At 46.2% G+C, this 18,354-nt stretch overlaps 1 protein-coding gene across 5 annotated transcripts in view; it reads right to left on the bottom strand.

Moving 5' to 3' along the window:
• Nucleotides 1-17,497, bottom strand: part of ANKRD29 (ankyrin repeat domain 29) — a 77,974-nt gene extending 60,477 nt beyond the window's left edge. For 4 of the 5 annotated variants that reach the window (XM_028837883.2, XM_015121676.3, XM_015121678.3 and 1 more), the window contains exons 1-3: nucleotides 17,285-17,497; nucleotides 3,059-3,169; nucleotides 171-269 (exon numbers count right to left, since the gene is read on the bottom strand). In XM_028837883.2, coding sequence (XP_028693716.1) covers nucleotides 171-269; nucleotides 3,059-3,169; nucleotides 17,285-17,305 — 231 coding nt within the window. In that variant the 5' untranslated portion in view covers nucleotides 17,306-17,497. Of the gene's footprint in view, nucleotides 1-170; nucleotides 270-495; nucleotides 517-3,058; nucleotides 3,170-17,284 lie in introns of those variants that run through there. The other variant, XM_077975007.1, reaches the window with a different exon arrangement.
• Between the last annotated feature and the right edge of the window lie 857 nt (nucleotides 17,498-18,354).

Raw genomic sequence — 18,354 nt, 5'->3', positions numbered from 1 at the left:
TAACTGCTAGTATGTTGCTGGACCTCATTGTAGGCACAATAAACTCTTCAATGGGCTTTAATGTGGGAGAAAAGCAATGATGGCTCTTGTCCCCTATACCAGTTCACTGTTATGAAAACTTCAGATCTCTGAGCCTGGTCATTTTTCTTCAAGTACAAAGCCTGACCTACCTCTCTCTGGAGATTGATGTCTGCTCCTTGCAGAACCAGTTCCCTCACACAGTCTATGTGGCCAGCATAGGCAGCAACCATCAGGAGCGTGGTGCCGTGCTGGATGGAGGAGAGACAGATGAACACTTAGGCCACTGCTATGTCAGAGAGAAGGGTCCTAGAAAAGATGCTGCAGAGACGTCAGCTCCACTCAGAACACACCCAAGGGCAAAATTCCCTGCAGTGATAAAAGTGCTCATGAATAATCTCATCATGCAGCCTAGACGGGAAAAAGCAAAGCGACAAATTGCTGAGGTTGGAATTTTCAATCTAAAAATTCACTTACTTCCATTACCTTCAGAAGCACAGTCCAAAGGAACCATAGTTATTGCATTTTAAGGCAGCGATGATATAATGCTCTCATTTTATGATTCCTATTAAATGATTCCTGAGCCAAAACATTGCTATTAATGCAAAAGAAAAAATTAAATGGTACCATCTGATTTTCTGTATTTAAAAGTCTTCATCTTCAAAATGATTCAGGTAAAGATGTATGGCACCAGGTGAAAAGAGAGACTAGAGAGCTGAGAGTCAGGAGCTGTGGGGGCTAAACCCAGGTGGCTGTCACTGACCAACAGTGTAACCTGGGCAATTTGCTTACAATTACTTGGACTCATTTATTTCATTTTTTTAAATGAGAGGTTGGATGGGACGATCACCAAAGTCTGTCCCAGCTCTAAGATTCAAGGACTTGAGGTGTACCATGTGATATGGACCCTTCTAATTGAAGTGGGCATTTGCAGTCTGACTTACAGTTGTTTTCAAGCACTTGAAATTCTTAGCTACCACCTCTGCATATTCAGCAACCTGCTGCTCAGAAGTGGACGATGAGAGAGACAGATGGCTCTGCACACAGGGGAGGCTCATTAGGTATAGGGTAATTAAGTGAAATTTGGAGGCTTCGTGTTATTTTCATCTATGGGATTTTGTAGGAAGGCAGTATTGCTGAGTAGTCACTGACAGTATGATCTTGGGCACATCATGTAACCCTTCAGTCTCATTCTCTTCTTCTGAAATATGGGGGAATAATAAAAGTATCCGCCTGATTAAATTAGTGAATGAGATAAGTCAGGCAATATGGTTAACACAGTAATGGTAGATATTAGTTCAGTAAGTGTCAGATATTAAAATAACATTACGATAATTCAATGTTAGGCTGTCATCTGGCTTTTGTTGACTTCTGCCAATGGCCATGTGAGTTTTGTGAAAGTCTTGTTTGCTTTATGTAAAAAGTACAGGTAAAGTAGCAAAGTAATTAAAAGCTAATGGCTTCTTAGTGGGGCTCTACGGCATTTCTTTTTTTTGAGACGAAGTCTCACTCTTGTCTCCCAGGCTGGAGTGCGATGGCATGATCTTGGCTCACTACAACCTCCGCCTCCCAGGTTCAAGCGATTCTCTTGCCTCAGCCTCCTGAGTAGCTGAGATTACAGGCGCCTGCCACCACACCCAGCTAATTTTTGTATTTTTAGTAGAGGCGGAGTTTCGCCATGTTGGCCACAGTGACAACTGGTGTTTCTGCCCTGTGGTTTTCCCACTGTGGTGTAGGAACCAATCCCATAAAACCCAAATAAGACCGAGATGGCCAGTTCACAGATGCCCAAGACCTGACAACAGCCCGAGTTCTGGCAAGGAACAGATGGTACATTCAAATTGGGATAATTGGAAGAAAGTGGAATAAACAGACTATTAAGCTAAGGCTTGGGCATAGGGCATCTAGAAAGAACAGCATAGTACTGGGATTTAGGAACAGTGGGAGTCCATGACCAGCCGGAGCCTGAAGGTGCCAGGGCAAGGGAGTGGCTCCCAGGATGCAGAGAACAGCGGGGCGCTGCTGCCAGACAGAAACAGGGAGGGCGCTGGGCTCCCTGACATCCCTCTCCTCCCACTCTCTGACTCCTCTGACTCCTGCTCCTATGGGCCAAACACCACTGGAGGCCAGAGGGAAGTGAGTCTGCTGAAGTAGTACATACAGTTCAGACTGTGGGAATAAGAGCGAGAAGGGTGTGGAGTGGGTCTGGAGGTGTAACCAAAGATATCCTGTAAACCAAAGATATCCTGCCCTGATGCCCCAACGGGGCCAACTGGGGCAAACTGCTATTTCACTTTTGGGCTGGTGGTGGATTTCACTGAACCAAATTTATACAATAAAAGCTGGAAATGGCACACCCTGTTTTTAGGAAAACAAAACTCCTTTGAAACATTTTTATTCAAATTCTAAAATTAAAACATCACTGCTTGCTCCCTTTCCTCACTGGAGGTCCTCTTGGTCCCCAGAGATGAGAAGTCTTGCTGAGGACAGAAAAAGGATTGCCTCTAGCTGGGGATGGGAAGGCACTCTAAGTGGTATCTGCCGGTGGGCACTAGTATCTATTTTTGTTTCCCCTTTTAAATTGCCAATTAGTGTACTTATGTTTGCAAGAGGTAATGAAAGGATAAAAGCCCGGGGGGAGGCTTCCATTTTTGTTTTCTCATCCTTGTAGAAGAAACATAACGCCCACATCCATGGCAGCCCACTTGTGCTCTAAATTATCTCCATCTTTTCATTAAAGTGGTTGGCTTGAATTCGTTCACTAAACAGGCTTTTCTTCTTGTAATCTGCCAATTCTGATTCCCAGTGAAGTGCCTCTTTCCCTATGGTGGTTGCCTTCTGTTTTATGCCTTTAATTGTTTCCTTTTCTTTCTGACTTCCCTCAGCATGTTTTTAAGTTCACCACAGTACTTTGGATGTTTTAAAAAGGATAAAGCAAGCAAACACATGAACAAGTAAATAAGCATCGTAAAGGGGAATGTATTCCTGAGGTGCTCCTCTGCCCACAGATGCTGGGCATGCATCTACCGAACCATCGTACGCTGTCTCTGCAGTCCACGTCCACCCGGCCGCTGTTCAACAGCAGCTTCAGCAGCGCCAGGTTTCCTCTCCTGGCTGCCCAGAATGCAGCGTTGGCAAGTGGAGTTTCCTTCTGCAAGAACAAAATGAAACAGGATCTTAAAATTGATGTCAGTTAACATGACTGCTTCTATGCACATAGATAATAACATTCAGAAAGGAGAACATCCAGATGTGTAGCATCATTTGAAAGATTGCTCCTCCAGCAATAGACGACTGTAATAACAATGAACGCTGTTGGATTCCAGACACCTGAGCCACCATATGGATCTGAAGAGCAGTGTTGTTGATAATCCAGCACTATTAATAACCTATTTCCCACTAGTGTTCTCACTTTCCTGCCTCTGTTGTGTTTTTGTTCACCCAGTTTCCTTTTTGCTCGAAATGAATTTTCCTCCGTCCTTCAAGGCCAAGGCTCTGCTCAAATGCTACTTCCTCCCGGAAACATTCCAAATCTTTCTTCACCTCTAAGTGGGGCAAAATTTCTCCCAATTCTGACTTCTCAAAGGAGTTTACCTGCCCTTTTCCTAAGCCCTCAACGCTTTCTGATTCCATCTACCTGTGTGAATGTTTCACTTTGCCTCCACCTAATTTTCTTTTTTTGTTTGTTTTGTTTTTGAGACAGAGTCTCGCTCCGTTGCCAAGCCGGAGTGCAGTGGCGCGATCTTGGCTCACTGCAACCTCCCCCTCCTGGGTTCAAGCGATTCTCCTGCCTCAGCCTCCTGAGTAGCTGGGACTACAGGCATGCGCCACCACGCCCAGCTAATTTTTGTTTTTTAGTAGAGACAGGGTTTCACCATGTTGGCCAGGATGGTCTTGATCTCTTGACCTCGTGATCCTCCTGCCTCGGCCTCCCAAAGTGCTGGGATTACAGGCATGAGCCACCGCGCCCGGCCCTCCATCTAATTTTCTTTGCTTCAGCTGGAACTTGCCAGAGGTTTGTGTTGAGAACAAGGAACCTGGGGCAAATAATGCCATTACATGTCCACATATGGATCCTTCATTCCACTGTTGGATCACTTTGTTTGTTTGAGACAGGGACTCACTCTGCTGCCCAGGCTGGAGTGCAGTGGCATACTTATGACTCACTGTAGCCTCAACCTCTCAGGCTCAAGCTATCCTCCCACCTCAGAATCCTGAGTAGCTGAGACCACAGGCACATGCCACCATGACTGGCTAATTATTTTATTTTCTGTAGACAGGTTCTCGCTATGTTGCCCAGGCTGGTCTCGAACTCCTGGGCTCAAGCAATCTACCCACCTCGGCCTCCCAAAGTGCTGGGATTATAGGCGTGAGCCACGGCACTGGGCCTGCCGGGTTATTTTAAAGCTACAAAGTTAATTTTGGAGCCATACCCATGGAAAGCATGGAAGTAGAAAACAGGTCTTCCAAATGGGTAGCAGAGCTAACTGTAGTACATTCTTCTTCTCTAAAATAATTGATATGAGTTTGTAGAGAACAGTCCATGAAAAGGGAGGAACTGGCTTTGGGACCAGACAGCTCACCCCAGCCCTGGAAAAGTAAGTTGGCCCTTGGGAGTCTCGGTTTCCTCTTGCTTAGATGGAGATCACAGTACCTGCCTTGAAGTTGACAGTAGTAAATGATGCTGATTTTTGCCTGATATTGTACCCAACACACCATAAATGCTGATTAAGTGCGAGTTTCCTTTCCTCCATTTACTTTTCTTTACAAAGTCAGAATCAATAGGCAAAATTAAATCCAGAGTATTGGTACTAATAAAGAATTTTGATGGTCTTAGGAAATTTTATAAAAGTATTCACATTGTTTAATAAAAGCACTTTTTTTGTGAGTGGGTTTAAAACATCTACCTGACTCAAAAGGCCTTTTGCACAGTATGTCTTTTAAATATGTTGATATTGCATTAAATACAATGCTTCTCTAAGCTCAAAAGAAAATACCAACAATTTCAGCTACTCAACAAAGCCCTCTAAAACGAAAGGAGAGTGGCAGCAGTATTTGTGGGTGTGAGGATTTCATTTCAGAAGTCCTTCAGCACATACGCAGGTGTATGCCCTTGTGCATACTTGAATGAGAGAACGGCAAGGTGGGGAGTGATAAGCTAATAGCAAACATACTTTGAATAGTTTCCTGGCTTATTTAGGAGGAAAAACAAATCACCTCCAATTTCAGGTTAACAATTCGCCTTTCCTAAAGGTGTAAATTTTGCTGTCCTGGAGTTTTCAAGGCAAACTGCAACCATGGTGTTCACGCCAGCACTGCAGCTTAGGAACCAGGCTAGGTCTAATTTGTTCCAGCTGTCAGTAACTAGGCAAAGCAATGGCAAGGGAGGTTTGACCTGTATAATGAATCATGAAACAAAGTCTTTTAACAAAGAGATTGCACAAGGCCAAAATGAAGTCTGGGAGGGTGAATCAGGCAGACAATGTAATATGCACCAGGGAACAGCTCTGCTAGCTTTTCCTGAAAGGTAAACACACAAGAATGATAAACTGTAATTCATTTGCAGGGACTCTGTCATTTCACTTTAACCCCAAATACCTTCAAAAGCCCATCTGCAAACAGCAAGTGACTACTGTCATGACAAGATCTCTAGCCGGGGCCTCTCCTCCCTTTAGGATGGCCTTGGGGATTCCTCTCCAGCCAGGCTGGACATCTTGGTTTCCTATAAGGTTCTAGAAACTGAGCCTTGTGAAAAGCTATAAATATTTCATTTTCCGTCAAGGGCTTAATTTACTAAGAGGCAGCGACAGTGGGAATGGGAAGACTGGACAGACTGGAGACATTTTAAGGAGCTAAACTGCACAGCCTTGGTCTGTGATTGTATGTGCAGGAGAGGAGGGAATAGGAGAGTGGATTGACTCCTGACTTCTGGTTCCAGTGCCTGGCTGATCTTGGTGCCAATTCATGAAGGTTGGAAACACTGTATGAAGGACAGACTTTGGAAAAAAATGATGAGTTCAGGGTTGGACAAGCTGGGTTTCAAGTGCCTATGGGGCATCTAGGTGGCAATGTCTAGCAAAGAAATGGGCAGGTGCTCCTGTCACCCTATGACCGGCACATTTACTGGAGGTCAGAAATCTTGAGCTCACTCAGTGCAAAGTGCTTACTCTGGACCACGTGGCATATCTTCTGCACACACTAGCTTATTTCATCCTCATCCTTGCTCAGTGAAGTGGGCACTGGGACGATCCCATTTTACAGATGAGGTAAGTGAGAAATGGCAAGTCAGGCTTCAGCAACAGGCAGTCTCTTGCTTGAGGCTGCCCTTTAACTCACCATCACACTGTTCTGTCTCCTGTGAAATTCTTCTGTGGACAGCAAGAAGTAAGGCAGCAGTGACCCTGGTGACCTCCTTCCTATCCTCCATCCCAAGCTCCTCTCCAGCTAAGATGGAAAGTCCCCAACCTTCCTTCTATTTGGTGTCTATAGACATCACATTCCCTGGATAACTTCCAAATCTCCTCTGGGTATGATATGCACATAATCATAAATGGTGTGGAGAGAGACAGGGCCAGTCCTCCAGCCTTTAAAGGAGACGGTGCACGTGAAAATACGTCACAGAAGCTGTAAAGCTCTTTACCAAGCATGCTATTACTATTTCATCTCTTTCTTGATTTTTCTGATCACTACAATAAAAACCAAGGAGCTTCTCTCAGGCTTGCTGGTTGCAACTTTCTAAGTAACAGCAAGGACAACTAAGTTGAGATCTTGCTCTGCATCAGGCAGTGTGCTAAACAATTTACTGCTTTAACTCATTTAATTCCAGGAGCAGCCCCATGAGCTAGTACAGTCATGTAATATATAATGATAGGCTGCATATATGATGGTGGCCCCCTAAGATCATAATACCATTTTTTTTTTTTTTGAGACGCAGTCTTGCTCTGTTGCCCAGGCTGGAGTGCAGTGGCTGGATCTCAGCTCACTGCAAGCTCCGCCTCCCGGGTTTATGCCATTCTCTTGCCTCAGCCTCCCGAGTAGCTGGGACTACAGGCGCCCGCCACCTTGCCCGGCTAGTTTTTTTTTTTTTGTATTTTTTAGTAGAGATGGGGTTTCACCGTATTAGCCAGGATGGTCTCGATCTCCTGACCTCGTGATCTGCCTGTCTCGGCCTCCCAAAGTGCTGGGATTACAGGTTGAGCCACCGCGCCCGGCTATAATACCATATTTTTACTGTACCTTTTCTTCGTTTACATGTGTTTAGATATGCAAATGCTCACCACTGTGTAACAACTGCCTACAGTATTCCATTCAGGAGCATGCTGTACAGTTTTGTCACCTAGGAGCAATAGGCTACACCATAGAGCCTAGGTGTGCAGTCAGCTACACGCTCTACGTCTGTAGTAAGTGCACTCTCTGATGTCTGCACAATGAAGGAATAACCTAACGTGCATTTCTCAGAATGTGTCCTTGTTGTTAAGTAATGTATAACTAATATAATTATTCCCATTTTTTCTTTTTTTTTTTAAGACGGAGTCTCATTCTGTCACCCAGGCTGGAGTGGAGTGGCACGATCTCGGCTCACTGGAACCTCCTCCTCCCAGGTTCAAGCGATTCTTCTGTCTCAGCCTCCCAAGTAGCTGGGATTACAGGCACCTGCTACCATGCCTGGCTAATTTTTGTATTATTGGTAGAGATGGGTTTCACCATATTGGCCAGGCTGGTCTCGCACTCCTGAGCTCAAGTGATCCGCCCGCCTTGGCCCTGCAAAGCACTAGGATTACAGGCATGAGCCACTGCACCCAGCCTAGTCCCATGTTTTCTTTTATTTTTTACTTTTTAAAGGAAGGCCCCTTCCCTCCTCCCCTTCCCTCCCCTCCTCTCCCTTCCCCTCCCCTCTTTTAGATGGAGTCTCAATTTGTTGCCCAGGTTGGAGTGCAGTGGTGCAATCTTGGCTCACTGCAACCATGCCTGACACTAACCATGCCTGGCTAATTTTTGTACTTTTGGTAGAGCTAGCACTTCGCCAGGTTGGCCAGACTGATCTCATACTCCTGGCCTCAAGTAATCCACCTGCCTCAGTCTCCCAAAGTGCTGGGATTACAGGCATGAGCCACCATGCCTGGCCTATTATTCTCATTTTTAAGATGAAGAAATTGAGCATAGGAATGAGTTAGTCAAGGTCACGCAGTAGGGATCTTGGCTCATCCAAATAACAGAGCTGAGATTTAAATCCAAGTTTGGGCTGGGTGCAGTGTCTCATGCCTGTAATTTCAGCACTTTGGGAGGCCCAGGCGGGCGGATCTTGAGATCAAGAGATCGAGACCATCCCGGCCAACATGGTGAAACTCCGTCTCTACTAAAAATACAAAAATTGGCTTGGCATCGTGGCGCGCACCTGAAGTCCCAGCTACTCAGGAGGCTGAGGCAGGAGAATTGCTTGAATCCAGGAGGCGGAGGTTGTAGTGAGCCAAGATCATGCCACTGCACTCCAGTCTGGTGACAGAAAGAGACTCTGTCCCCCACCCACCAATAAATAAATAAATAAATAAATAAATGCAAGTCTGGACTGGACACGGTGGCTCACGCCTATAATCCCAAGCACTTTGGGAGGCTGAGGCAGGCGGATCACTTGAGCTCAGGAGTTTGAGACCAGTCTGGCTGACAACGCGAAACCCTGTCTCTACTAAAAACACAAAAATTAGCTGGGTGTGACGGGGCACATGCGCAATCCCAGCTCCTGGGGATTATACAAGGAATTGCTTGAACCTGGGAGGTGGAGGTTGCAGTGAGCCAAGATGGCACCACTGCACTCCAACCTGGGTGACAGAGCAAGACCCTCTCTAAAAAAAAAAAAAAAAGAAAGAAAGAAAAAAGAAAAAGTCTGATAGTCTATTTGGGTCCAGAGTCTGAGATCTTACCTTTTACACCTTGTAGAAAATTGAGTGTAAGCTTCCACATTTGTCATATTCCACATTTGTCATATTTTCTTCTCTCCCTACCTGCCCCCTTCCATTTACTGTCAGAATTTTGGCTAATACACTGCTCATCTGTACACTTCCAGAAATTGTACAGGAAGGAAGGGGAGAGGAAACACAGAGGAAAATTTAATTGTACAGAACTGGAATTCTAATTAAAAGCTAAGGGGGGTAGAGATTTAAACTATTAGTTTTAAAAGGTTTAGAGTAATGTGGACTTCAATCGTACACTTATTAATTCAATCAAGATAATATTAGCTCTATTCAATAATGAATTTCTATGATATTAGAGGTGACATAAAATAAAGATGTAGTGAGGGATTGCAAAGCTATATGCAGAAAGATGTTTTTGAGACATTACTGGCTATTCTAATCCACTGTCCCACTTTGTGCTAAGTATTTACAATTTTCAGAATGCTTAATAAACATTAAGCCTGTAAATCAAAAATAAAATTTTAAGCCCCCCAACTGACTGAGTGGACCCCCCTCTTGGCCCAGGGGATCCCAAAGAAAACCTGAAAAGTTCAGGCCATGACAGGAAGGGAGGTCTGATATACCTCATTACACACTCCTCCCTTTGGAACTTAGGCGCAACAATTAACCAGCATTACCATTAAAATATAGTTCATAAGATTCACAAAACAGACTCTTTGTAGAATAAGATACCCAACTCCAACCTGGCTGGGGTATAGCATCATATGACAGATAGCAGACCCTAAAGGAAATATGAATTTTTTTTTTTTTTTTTTGAGACAGTCTCGCTCTGTCGCCCAGGCTGGAGTGCAGTGGCAGGGTCTCGACTCACTGCAAGCTCCGCCTCCCAGGTTCAAGTGATTCTCCTGCCTCAGCCTCCTGAGTAGCTGGAATTACAGGCACATGCCACCATGCCTGGCTAATTTTTGTACTTTTTAGTAGAGACAGAGTTTCACTGTATTGGCCGTATTGGCCAGGCTGGTCTCAGACTCCTGACCTCAGGTGATTCACCCGCCACCTGCCTCGGCCTCCCAAAGTGCTGGGATTACAGGTGTGAGCCACCACGCCTGGCCTCCTTTTAAAAAATAATTCTCTGAGTTTCCTTTTACTTTATTTTATTTTATTTTTTTTTTTGAGACGGAGTCTTTGCTCTGTCGCCCAGGCTGGAGTGCAGTGGTGCGAACTCGGCTCACTACAAGCTCCGCCTCCTGGGTTTACGCCATTCTCCTGCCTCAGCCTCCCGAGTAGCTGGGACTACAGGCGCCCGCCACCTCGCCCGGCTAGTTTTTTGTATTTTTAGTAGAGACGGGGTTTCACCGTGTTAGCCAGGATGGTCTCGATCTCCTGACCTTGTGATCCGCCCGTCTCGGCCTCCCAAAGTGCTGGGATTACAGGCGTGAGCCACCGTGCCCGGCCTCCTTTTACTTTAAAAGATACTTCTAACCAACATGTGTCTGTGTTCTCAAGCAGAAGAGATTAGGCGTTGCCAGTTGTTAAAGGAAGTTTGCTGGAGGCAAAGTGGTACCAGTGAGAAGTCACTGATAACAGCATGATGGAAAAGCCATGAAAAGTAGATGCAAAGGGGTCATGTGGTTCAGATGCAAGCAGCCCTACATACATTGATTCTGAATCATCAAGCAGAGCCTAAATTGTGACTTATAACGCTCTGTTTATTCTTCCACAGACTCGTCTAACAAAGCGGGGCCTTTTTACACGTAGGCTTTGGAGACCCAGAGCCTAGGGCCTATGAGTCTTTCAGGAGCCTATGAAAATGAAAAAGTTAATCTGTGGTTCCCAAATCAAAGTTAATACATATTCAATTAAATAGCTACAAAACATAACACCCTGTCAACTTCATTAACTGCTAAATTTGGTATTCATAAAATACTGATACCACATGAAAATCATTTGTAGGTCTGATTTGCTCACTGCATGAGAGTTACCAACCAACTATGACAACTGCAGAAAAATGGACAAAAGGTCAACTAAATGAGTAACTTACAGCCAAATCACTTAAAAAGTAGTATCACAAAATCCTTCTAAAAATTTTACAATAAAAAGTCTCTTTTATTATTGTGGCTGTGGGTGCATTTTAATATGTTTGACAGGATGGGCGGTGGATGAAAGAATGTTGCTAATGCAAATCTCAGACTGGCCTGGGAGTCTGCTCTGGACAGACCTTCCCTCTGTGCCTTCTGGAAGTCCATTTCATAGTCATCAACTCCTCTTCATCCTTAGCCTAGGGCAGAGCACTCCCTCTCTCCCTGCCTCAACCTCAGCACAGCAGTGAACAGGCCCACCTGGCTTCCAGGCCACTGCCCCTCCATTCAGGGGTATAAATCTCTGCTCCTTCAAGACTCAGGTCATCCCATCTTCCCATCCTCTACCTCACCTCACCTAGCAGTTGTCACCTCCTGATCGTTCTTCCTTATTCACGGAAAATGTTGGCACCTGGTTTGGCAGCTGCCTTTCTACCTACCCCAAATCCTGACTTCATCCTGGGCTTCACTTTACAAAACATCAACCCCCAACTTCACCTCCTTTCCCTTTACCCCAGTGGGAGAGGTTTCCTTCTGCCATTCTAGTTAATTCCACAGCAAATGGAACCCAGCTCAGGCTCACTGCCCTCAACTCCCTGAGAAATTCACTCAGCAAAATCGTCCCCACGCCTTCTCCACATTCCCTATTATGATTGAAAAATACCTTGAGATATAATCTACATAGATAAAATTCATCCTTTCAAAGTATACAATCCAGTGGGTTTTGGTGCAATCATAATAAGGTTGCGCAACCATCACTACTATCTATTCCAGATTATCTACCCATCAACAATCACTTCCCATCCCCTTCTCTTCCCCAGCCCCTGGCAACCACTAGTCTACTTTCTGTCTCTATGGATTTGCTGATTTTGGACATTTTATATAAATGGAATCATCCAATATATGGCATTGTGTGTCTGGCTTCCTTCACTGAATATGTTTCCAAGTTTCATCTATGTTGTAGCATGTATTAGTGCTTCATTCCTTTTTATGGCTGAATGATAGTCCATTGTACAGATTACCATGTTATGGACTAAATGCTTGTGTTCCTCCCCAAATTCATATGTTGAAGCCCTAACCACCAATGTCTTGTGAGCCCAATCCCCTGCCCCAGTTGGACCAGAAAGCAGGACCCACCACTCAGTGAGTTCAGAAGGCAAAGCACTGAACCAAAGAGGATTGTTCTCAAACTTCAAGTTCTAATAATATTTGCTTTGCTAGGTATTGGACTTGCTTGTGACCTGTCATTCCTTTCTTCCAATTTCTTCTCCCTTTTGGGGTGGAAACATGTATCCTATGCCTGTCCCACTGTCGTTATTTTAGAACCACAAAACTTGTTTGAGGTAGGCGTGGTGGCTCACGCCTGTAATCCCAACACTTTGGGAGGCCAAAGCAGGATTGCTTGAGTCCAGCAGTCTGAGATCAGCCTGGGCAACACAGGGAGACCCTCATCTCTACAAAACATAAAAAATATTAGCCAAGCATGGTGGTGCAAGCCTGTAGTCCCAGCTACTTGGCAGACTGACGCAGGAGGATCCCTTGAGCCCCAGAGGTCAAGGCTGCAGTGAGTCATGATTGTACCAGCCTGGGCAGGCGACAGAGTGACACCCTGTCTCAAAACAAAAGCAAAAACACAAAACTTGTCTGATTTCACAGGCTCACAGCTAGAGAAGAATTTCACTCGGGATGAATCATACCTTGAGTCTTACCCAGTATCTGATTTAGATATTTAGATGAGACTGTGGATTTTAGAGTTGATGCTGGAACAAGCTAAGACTCTAGGGACTGTTGGGATGGAATGAATACATTTTACACACAGACAGACATGCCAGGGACAGGGGCTGAGGATCGAATGTTTGCATCCCCCCAAAATTCATGTGTTCAAGTCCTAATGCCCAGTGTGATGATTTTAGGAGGAGTCGTCTTCGGGAGTTAATTAAGTGTAAAAGACGTTGTGAAGGTATAGCCCCCAGGATGGAATTAATGCCCTTGAAAGAGTTAGAGACACCAGAGCTTTCCCTCTTGGTCATGTGAGGAAACGGGGCACAAGTGGCCACCTGTAAGTCAGGAAAAGAGCCCTCACCAGCCACCTTGATCTCAAGACTTCCTAGCTCTAGAACTGTGAGAAATAAATGTCTGTTGTTTAAGCCTCCCAATCTATGGTATTTATAATACATAACACTTTTTTTTTTTTTTTTTTTTTTTTTTTTTTTTTTTTTGAGACGGAGTCTCGCTCTGTCGCCCAGGCTGGAGTGCAGTGGTACGACCTTGGCTCACTGCAGCCTCTGTCTCTAGGGTTCAAGTGATTCTCCTGCCTCAGCCTCCCCAGTAACTGGGATTACAGGCACCCGCAATGACGTCCAGCTGATTTTTTTATTTTTAGTAGAGACAGGGTTTCACCATGTTGGCCAGGCTGGTCTTAAACTCCTGACTTCAGGTGATCCGCCACAGCCTCCCAAAGTGCTGGGATTACAGGGATGAGCCACTGTGCCTGGCCAACATTTTGTTTTTATCATCAGTTTATGGACATTTGGATTGTTTCCACCTTCTGACTATTATGAACACTATTGCTATGAATCTTTATGTTCAAGTTTTTGTGTGAACATGTTTTCATTTCTCTTGGGTATATTCCTAGTAGTGAAATTGCTGGGTCATGTGGTAACTCTATGTTTAACTTTTTGAGGCTGGGTGCGGTAGCTCACGCCTATAATCCCAGCACTTTGGGAGGCCGAGGCAGGCGAATCACAAGGTCAAGAGATGGAGACCATCTTGGCCAACATGGTGAAACCTGGTCTCTACTAAAAATACAAAAATTAGCTGGGCATGGTGGCACGCACCTGTAGTCTCAGCAACTCAGGAGGCTGAGGAAGGAGAATCGCTTGAACCTCACAATCGCTTGAGGTTGTGGTGAGCTGAGATCGTGCCACTGTACTCCAGCCTGACGACAGAGCGAGACTTCATCTCAAAAAAAGACAAAAAACAAAAAACAAAAAAATTTTTTTGAAGAAAGACAAGCATGGTTTTAAAAATGACTGCATCGGCCGGGCGTGGTGGCTCACGCCTATAATCCCAGCACTTTGGGAGGCCGAGGCAGGCGGATTACCTGAGGTCAGGAGTTCGAGACCAGCCTAGCCAACATGGTGAAACCCCATCTCTACTAAAAATGCAAAAATTAGCCGGGTGTGGTTGCACAGGCCTGTAATCCCAGCTACTTGGGAGGCTGAGGCAGGAGAATTGCTTGAGCCCGGGAGGCAGAGGTTGCAGTGAGCTGAGATCGTGCCACTGGACTCCAGCCTGGCTGACAGAGTGAGACTATGTCTTAAAAAAATAACTAGGCCGGGCGCAGTGGCTCAAGCCTGTAATCTCAGCACTTTGGGAGGCCGAGATGGGCAGATCACTAGGTCAGGAGATGGAGACCATCCTGGCTAACACAGTGAAACCCCGTCTCTACTAAAAAAATACAAAAAAACTAGCTAGGTGAGGTGGCGGGTGCCTGTAGTCCCAGCTACTCGGGAGGCTGAGGCAGGAGAATGGCGTAAACCCAGGAGGCGGAGCTTGCAGTGAGCCAAGATCCAGCCACTGCACTCCAGCCTGGGCGACAGAGCAAGACTCCGTCTCAATAAATAAATAAATAAATAAAATAACTAAATAAAAAATAAAAATAAAAGACTGCATTATTTTATATTCCTACCAGCAATGCACGCAGATTCAATTTCTCCACATCCTTGCCAACATTCATCATTGTCTTGCTGATTAAAGCCAACCTAGTGGGTATGAAGTGGTATCTCATTACAGTTTTGTATTTGTATTTCCAAGACCATGGCTAATAATGTTAAGCATCTTTTCAGATGCTTACTGGCCATTTGTAAGCTTCTTGGGAGAAATGTCTATTCATATGCCCACTTTAAAATTAGGCTTTATTTGTCTTTTTATTGTTGAAGTGCCTGTCGTCATTTAAAGATGCTCAAGTCTCTACCATTTTAAAGCAAACAAACCGTTGGTCAATTCCAGATCCTTGCTACAGCCACTGCCTTTTAAAAAGAATCTCTGGGTCAGGTGCAGTGGCTCATGCCTCTAGTCCCAGCACTTTGGGAGGCCGAGGTGGGCAGATTACATGAGGTCAGGAGTTCGAGACCAGGCTGGCCAACATGGCGAAACCCCGTTTCTACTAAAAATACAAAAGATTAGCTGGGCGTGGTGGCAGGCACCTGTAATCCCAGCTACTCAGGAGGCTGAGGCAGGAGAATTGCTTGAACCCGAGAGGCGGAGGTTGCAGTGAGCCGAGATTGTGCCACTGCACTCCAGCCTGGGTGACAAGGGCAACACTTTGTCTCAAAAAAAGAAAAAAGAAAAAGAAAAAGAAAAATCTGTTTCTTGCAGAATTTCTTGAAAGAGTTCTCCACACTTGTGGATTCTACCCACTCTCTTTCAAGCTATTGCAATCTGGCTCCTGATCCTAACATCACTGAAAGTGCTCTCGGCAAGGTCACCAGGGCCTATTCTGTTACTAAATCCAATGGACTTTTCAATTCTTTGTGTGATTTCCCCATGGCATTAATAAACATCAAGGCCCTCTTCATCTTTGTTGGAAGATTAGAGATCCTTGGTGTAAGTGACAGCGCATGCTTCTGAGTTTTCTCATTTGTCTCTGGCTGCGCTTTCTCAAATCTTCTTCAAGATTTTGTCCTCAGTCCTCTTGTTCTCCACCTTTATACAGTTCCACTGGGCAATCATGTTCATTCCCATGGGTGCCTACTTAATACTGCTGACTCCTAAATCTCATCTCTAGCTGCTGCCCAGACTTGCCTCCTGGGATCGAGGAGTGTGTATCTGTCTAATCATCATCGCTGCTTGGATTCCCATCCATCTTCAAACTTTATCCCAAACCAAACGTTTTATCTTTATCTCTCTTGCCTTCCCTACTGAATTACGTCGATTTAAAACTTTTAAAGTAGGCGGGGCGTAGTGGCTCATGCCTTTAACCCCAGCACTTTGGGAGGCCAAGGCGGGTGGAACACCTGAGGTCAGGAGTGCAAGACCAGCCTGGCCAACACGGTGGAACCCAGTCTCTACTAAAAATACAAAAAATTAGCTGGACATGGTGGCTCACGCCTGTAATCCCAGCTACTCTGGAGGGTGAGGAAGGAGAAATCGCTTGAACCTGGAGGCGGAGGTTGTAATGAGCCGAGATCACACCATTGCACTCAGCCTGGGCAACAAGAGCAAAACTCCGTCTCAGGAAAACAAACAAACAAACAAACAAACAAATATTTTAAAGTCATTCACATTCGTCTACTGCGTTCCATTCTCACCATCTATGCACTGGTCCAGCACCATTTCTTAAAAAGATGACAACATCTCCCAGCTCCGACCCTCTTCTCCAAACCTAGCCAGAGATCTTTGTAACATGCACATCTCCCTGCTTACATGAACTGTTGTCACTTCCCTGCTTACATGAGCTGTTGTCGGCAACGGGATTACAGTGGCTTCAGAGCCAGACACACTTGGGTTTCAGTCTTAACACCATAACTTATTGGCTGCAAAACCGTGGGTGAGCTAATTTCTCTATATCTTAGTTTTCTCATTAACAACAACAACAACAAAAAGCCCCGAAGAGCACCTCCCATAGGTTTCCCCCAGGATTGAGACCATACACATCATGTCCTTGGTTCAGAGTCAGGCACATTTGAACTGTTTAATACATTTTAACTACTATTTTTATTAAAACCTTTCAGTCGAGGCAAATGAACCTCTTTCATCCTAAAATGTGGGGATTAGATGGAATGGCTTTAATCAATTCTTTTGAGACAAGACACCTTTGGACCCTGAAGCCTCCCTGGGTGCTGGCTACCCCTCCGGGGAGGAAGCAGCCGTGGGCGCAGCTGGTACTCCTGCATGAAGACGCAGAGGGTCAGGTTCGGGGACTCCTTCTGCTGCAGGACAGCGCTGACCCCAGCTTCTTCACCGCCCCCGACCTGTTACCCGGCGACAGTCCCCGCCGCCCCGTCGCTGGGCAGACTCAGTCGATCCACAGCCATGAGTGCGAAGCCTCTCAGACAGGGCAGGCAGGCAGGCAAACCGCAAACCCACAGGACGCACCCAGCCCCGCCGCTTCCTCCCGGGCCTCGCCCCGGGCGGGAGGAGAGAGGAAGGAGGAGGCGGCGGGCAGCGGGCGGCGCCCCCCCCATCCCACCCCACCCCACCCCACCCCACCCGAACCCGCAGGCCCGGCCGCCAGAGCCCGGCCCCAGCCCCGGCCCCGGAGCCCGCGGCGCTCACCTTGAAGGACATCCTGCACATGTCCGCGGCCGCCCCAGCCGGAGCCCGCGCGCTTCGGGCCCGGGACGCCTGGTCCTCCCCGGCCCGTCACTCCCGCGGCGCTCGGCGTTCCGCAGAGGCGCGGCCTCCGACGCCGCGCGCTCCCGCCGCCCGGCCCGGCAGCAGCCGCCGCACACAGGGCCCGGCCGGAGGGGCGGCGCGGGGGCGCGCTCCGCTCTCGCGCGCGCACACTGCCCATCGAGTGCCGCGTGGACGCGCTCCAGGATCTGCCACACACGCGCGTGCACAAACACCCCAAACTTCGCACGCACTGTGCACTCTCCACACACGTCCACACTCCAACACTCTCATCCACACACACACTCCAAACTCCACACACATTGTGCATATGCTCCACATTCCACACACACACAGGTTCCACACACATTTTCCACCCTCACGCCCACTCACCCGCATGTACTCACGCACAAACTCCATATATACCCTCCCAAATAGACTGGTCTGCCCCAGAGGACTCCCAACCTTCATCACAGCACAAATATTATAATGATGTAAAAATGAAGCTTAAGGAAAAAATTCATACAATAGCTATTTTCATTATAATTTCTTTCTCGGTTTCCTGAGAAACTTTTTTTCTCCTGGGGAAAATATCTAGGAAACAAACCTTTTGAATCCACAAACAATAAGTGGTCTTTTCCTTTTCGAAGAAGAAAGGCCAATTTTGGAATAGACTCATACCCCTCCTCCTTCTCCTCATTGTTAATCCAGCAGTTACCTCCTCCTATGGGTCTGATGCTGCAGCCCTGGAATATTGCAGTATGTGTGTTTACTCCTGCTGCCTGCCCAGGATGGGTTTCAGGGAAGTAAAACTGGGAGTTTTAGGTATAAAAGGTAATAACAGCTCTTCAAGAGCATTTTAGAAAAGTTAAAGTAAAAAAGTAGCCCAGGCACAGTGGCTCACGCCTATAATCCCAGCTCTTTGGGAGGCCAAGGTGGGCAGATCACTTGAGTCTAGGAGTTTGAGACCAGCCTGGACAACATGGCAAAACCTGTCTCTACTAAAAATACAA

This window comes from Macaca mulatta, chromosome 18 (genome assembly GCF_049350105.2).
Source record: "Macaca mulatta isolate MMU2019108-1 chromosome 18, T2T-MMU8v2.0, whole genome shotgun sequence".
NCBI classification, from domain to species: Eukaryota; Metazoa; Chordata; class Mammalia; order Primates; family Cercopithecidae; genus Macaca; species Macaca mulatta.
The sequence above is the reverse complement of the archived record's forward strand: the minus strand, read 5'-3'. Positions and strand labels throughout refer to the sequence as shown.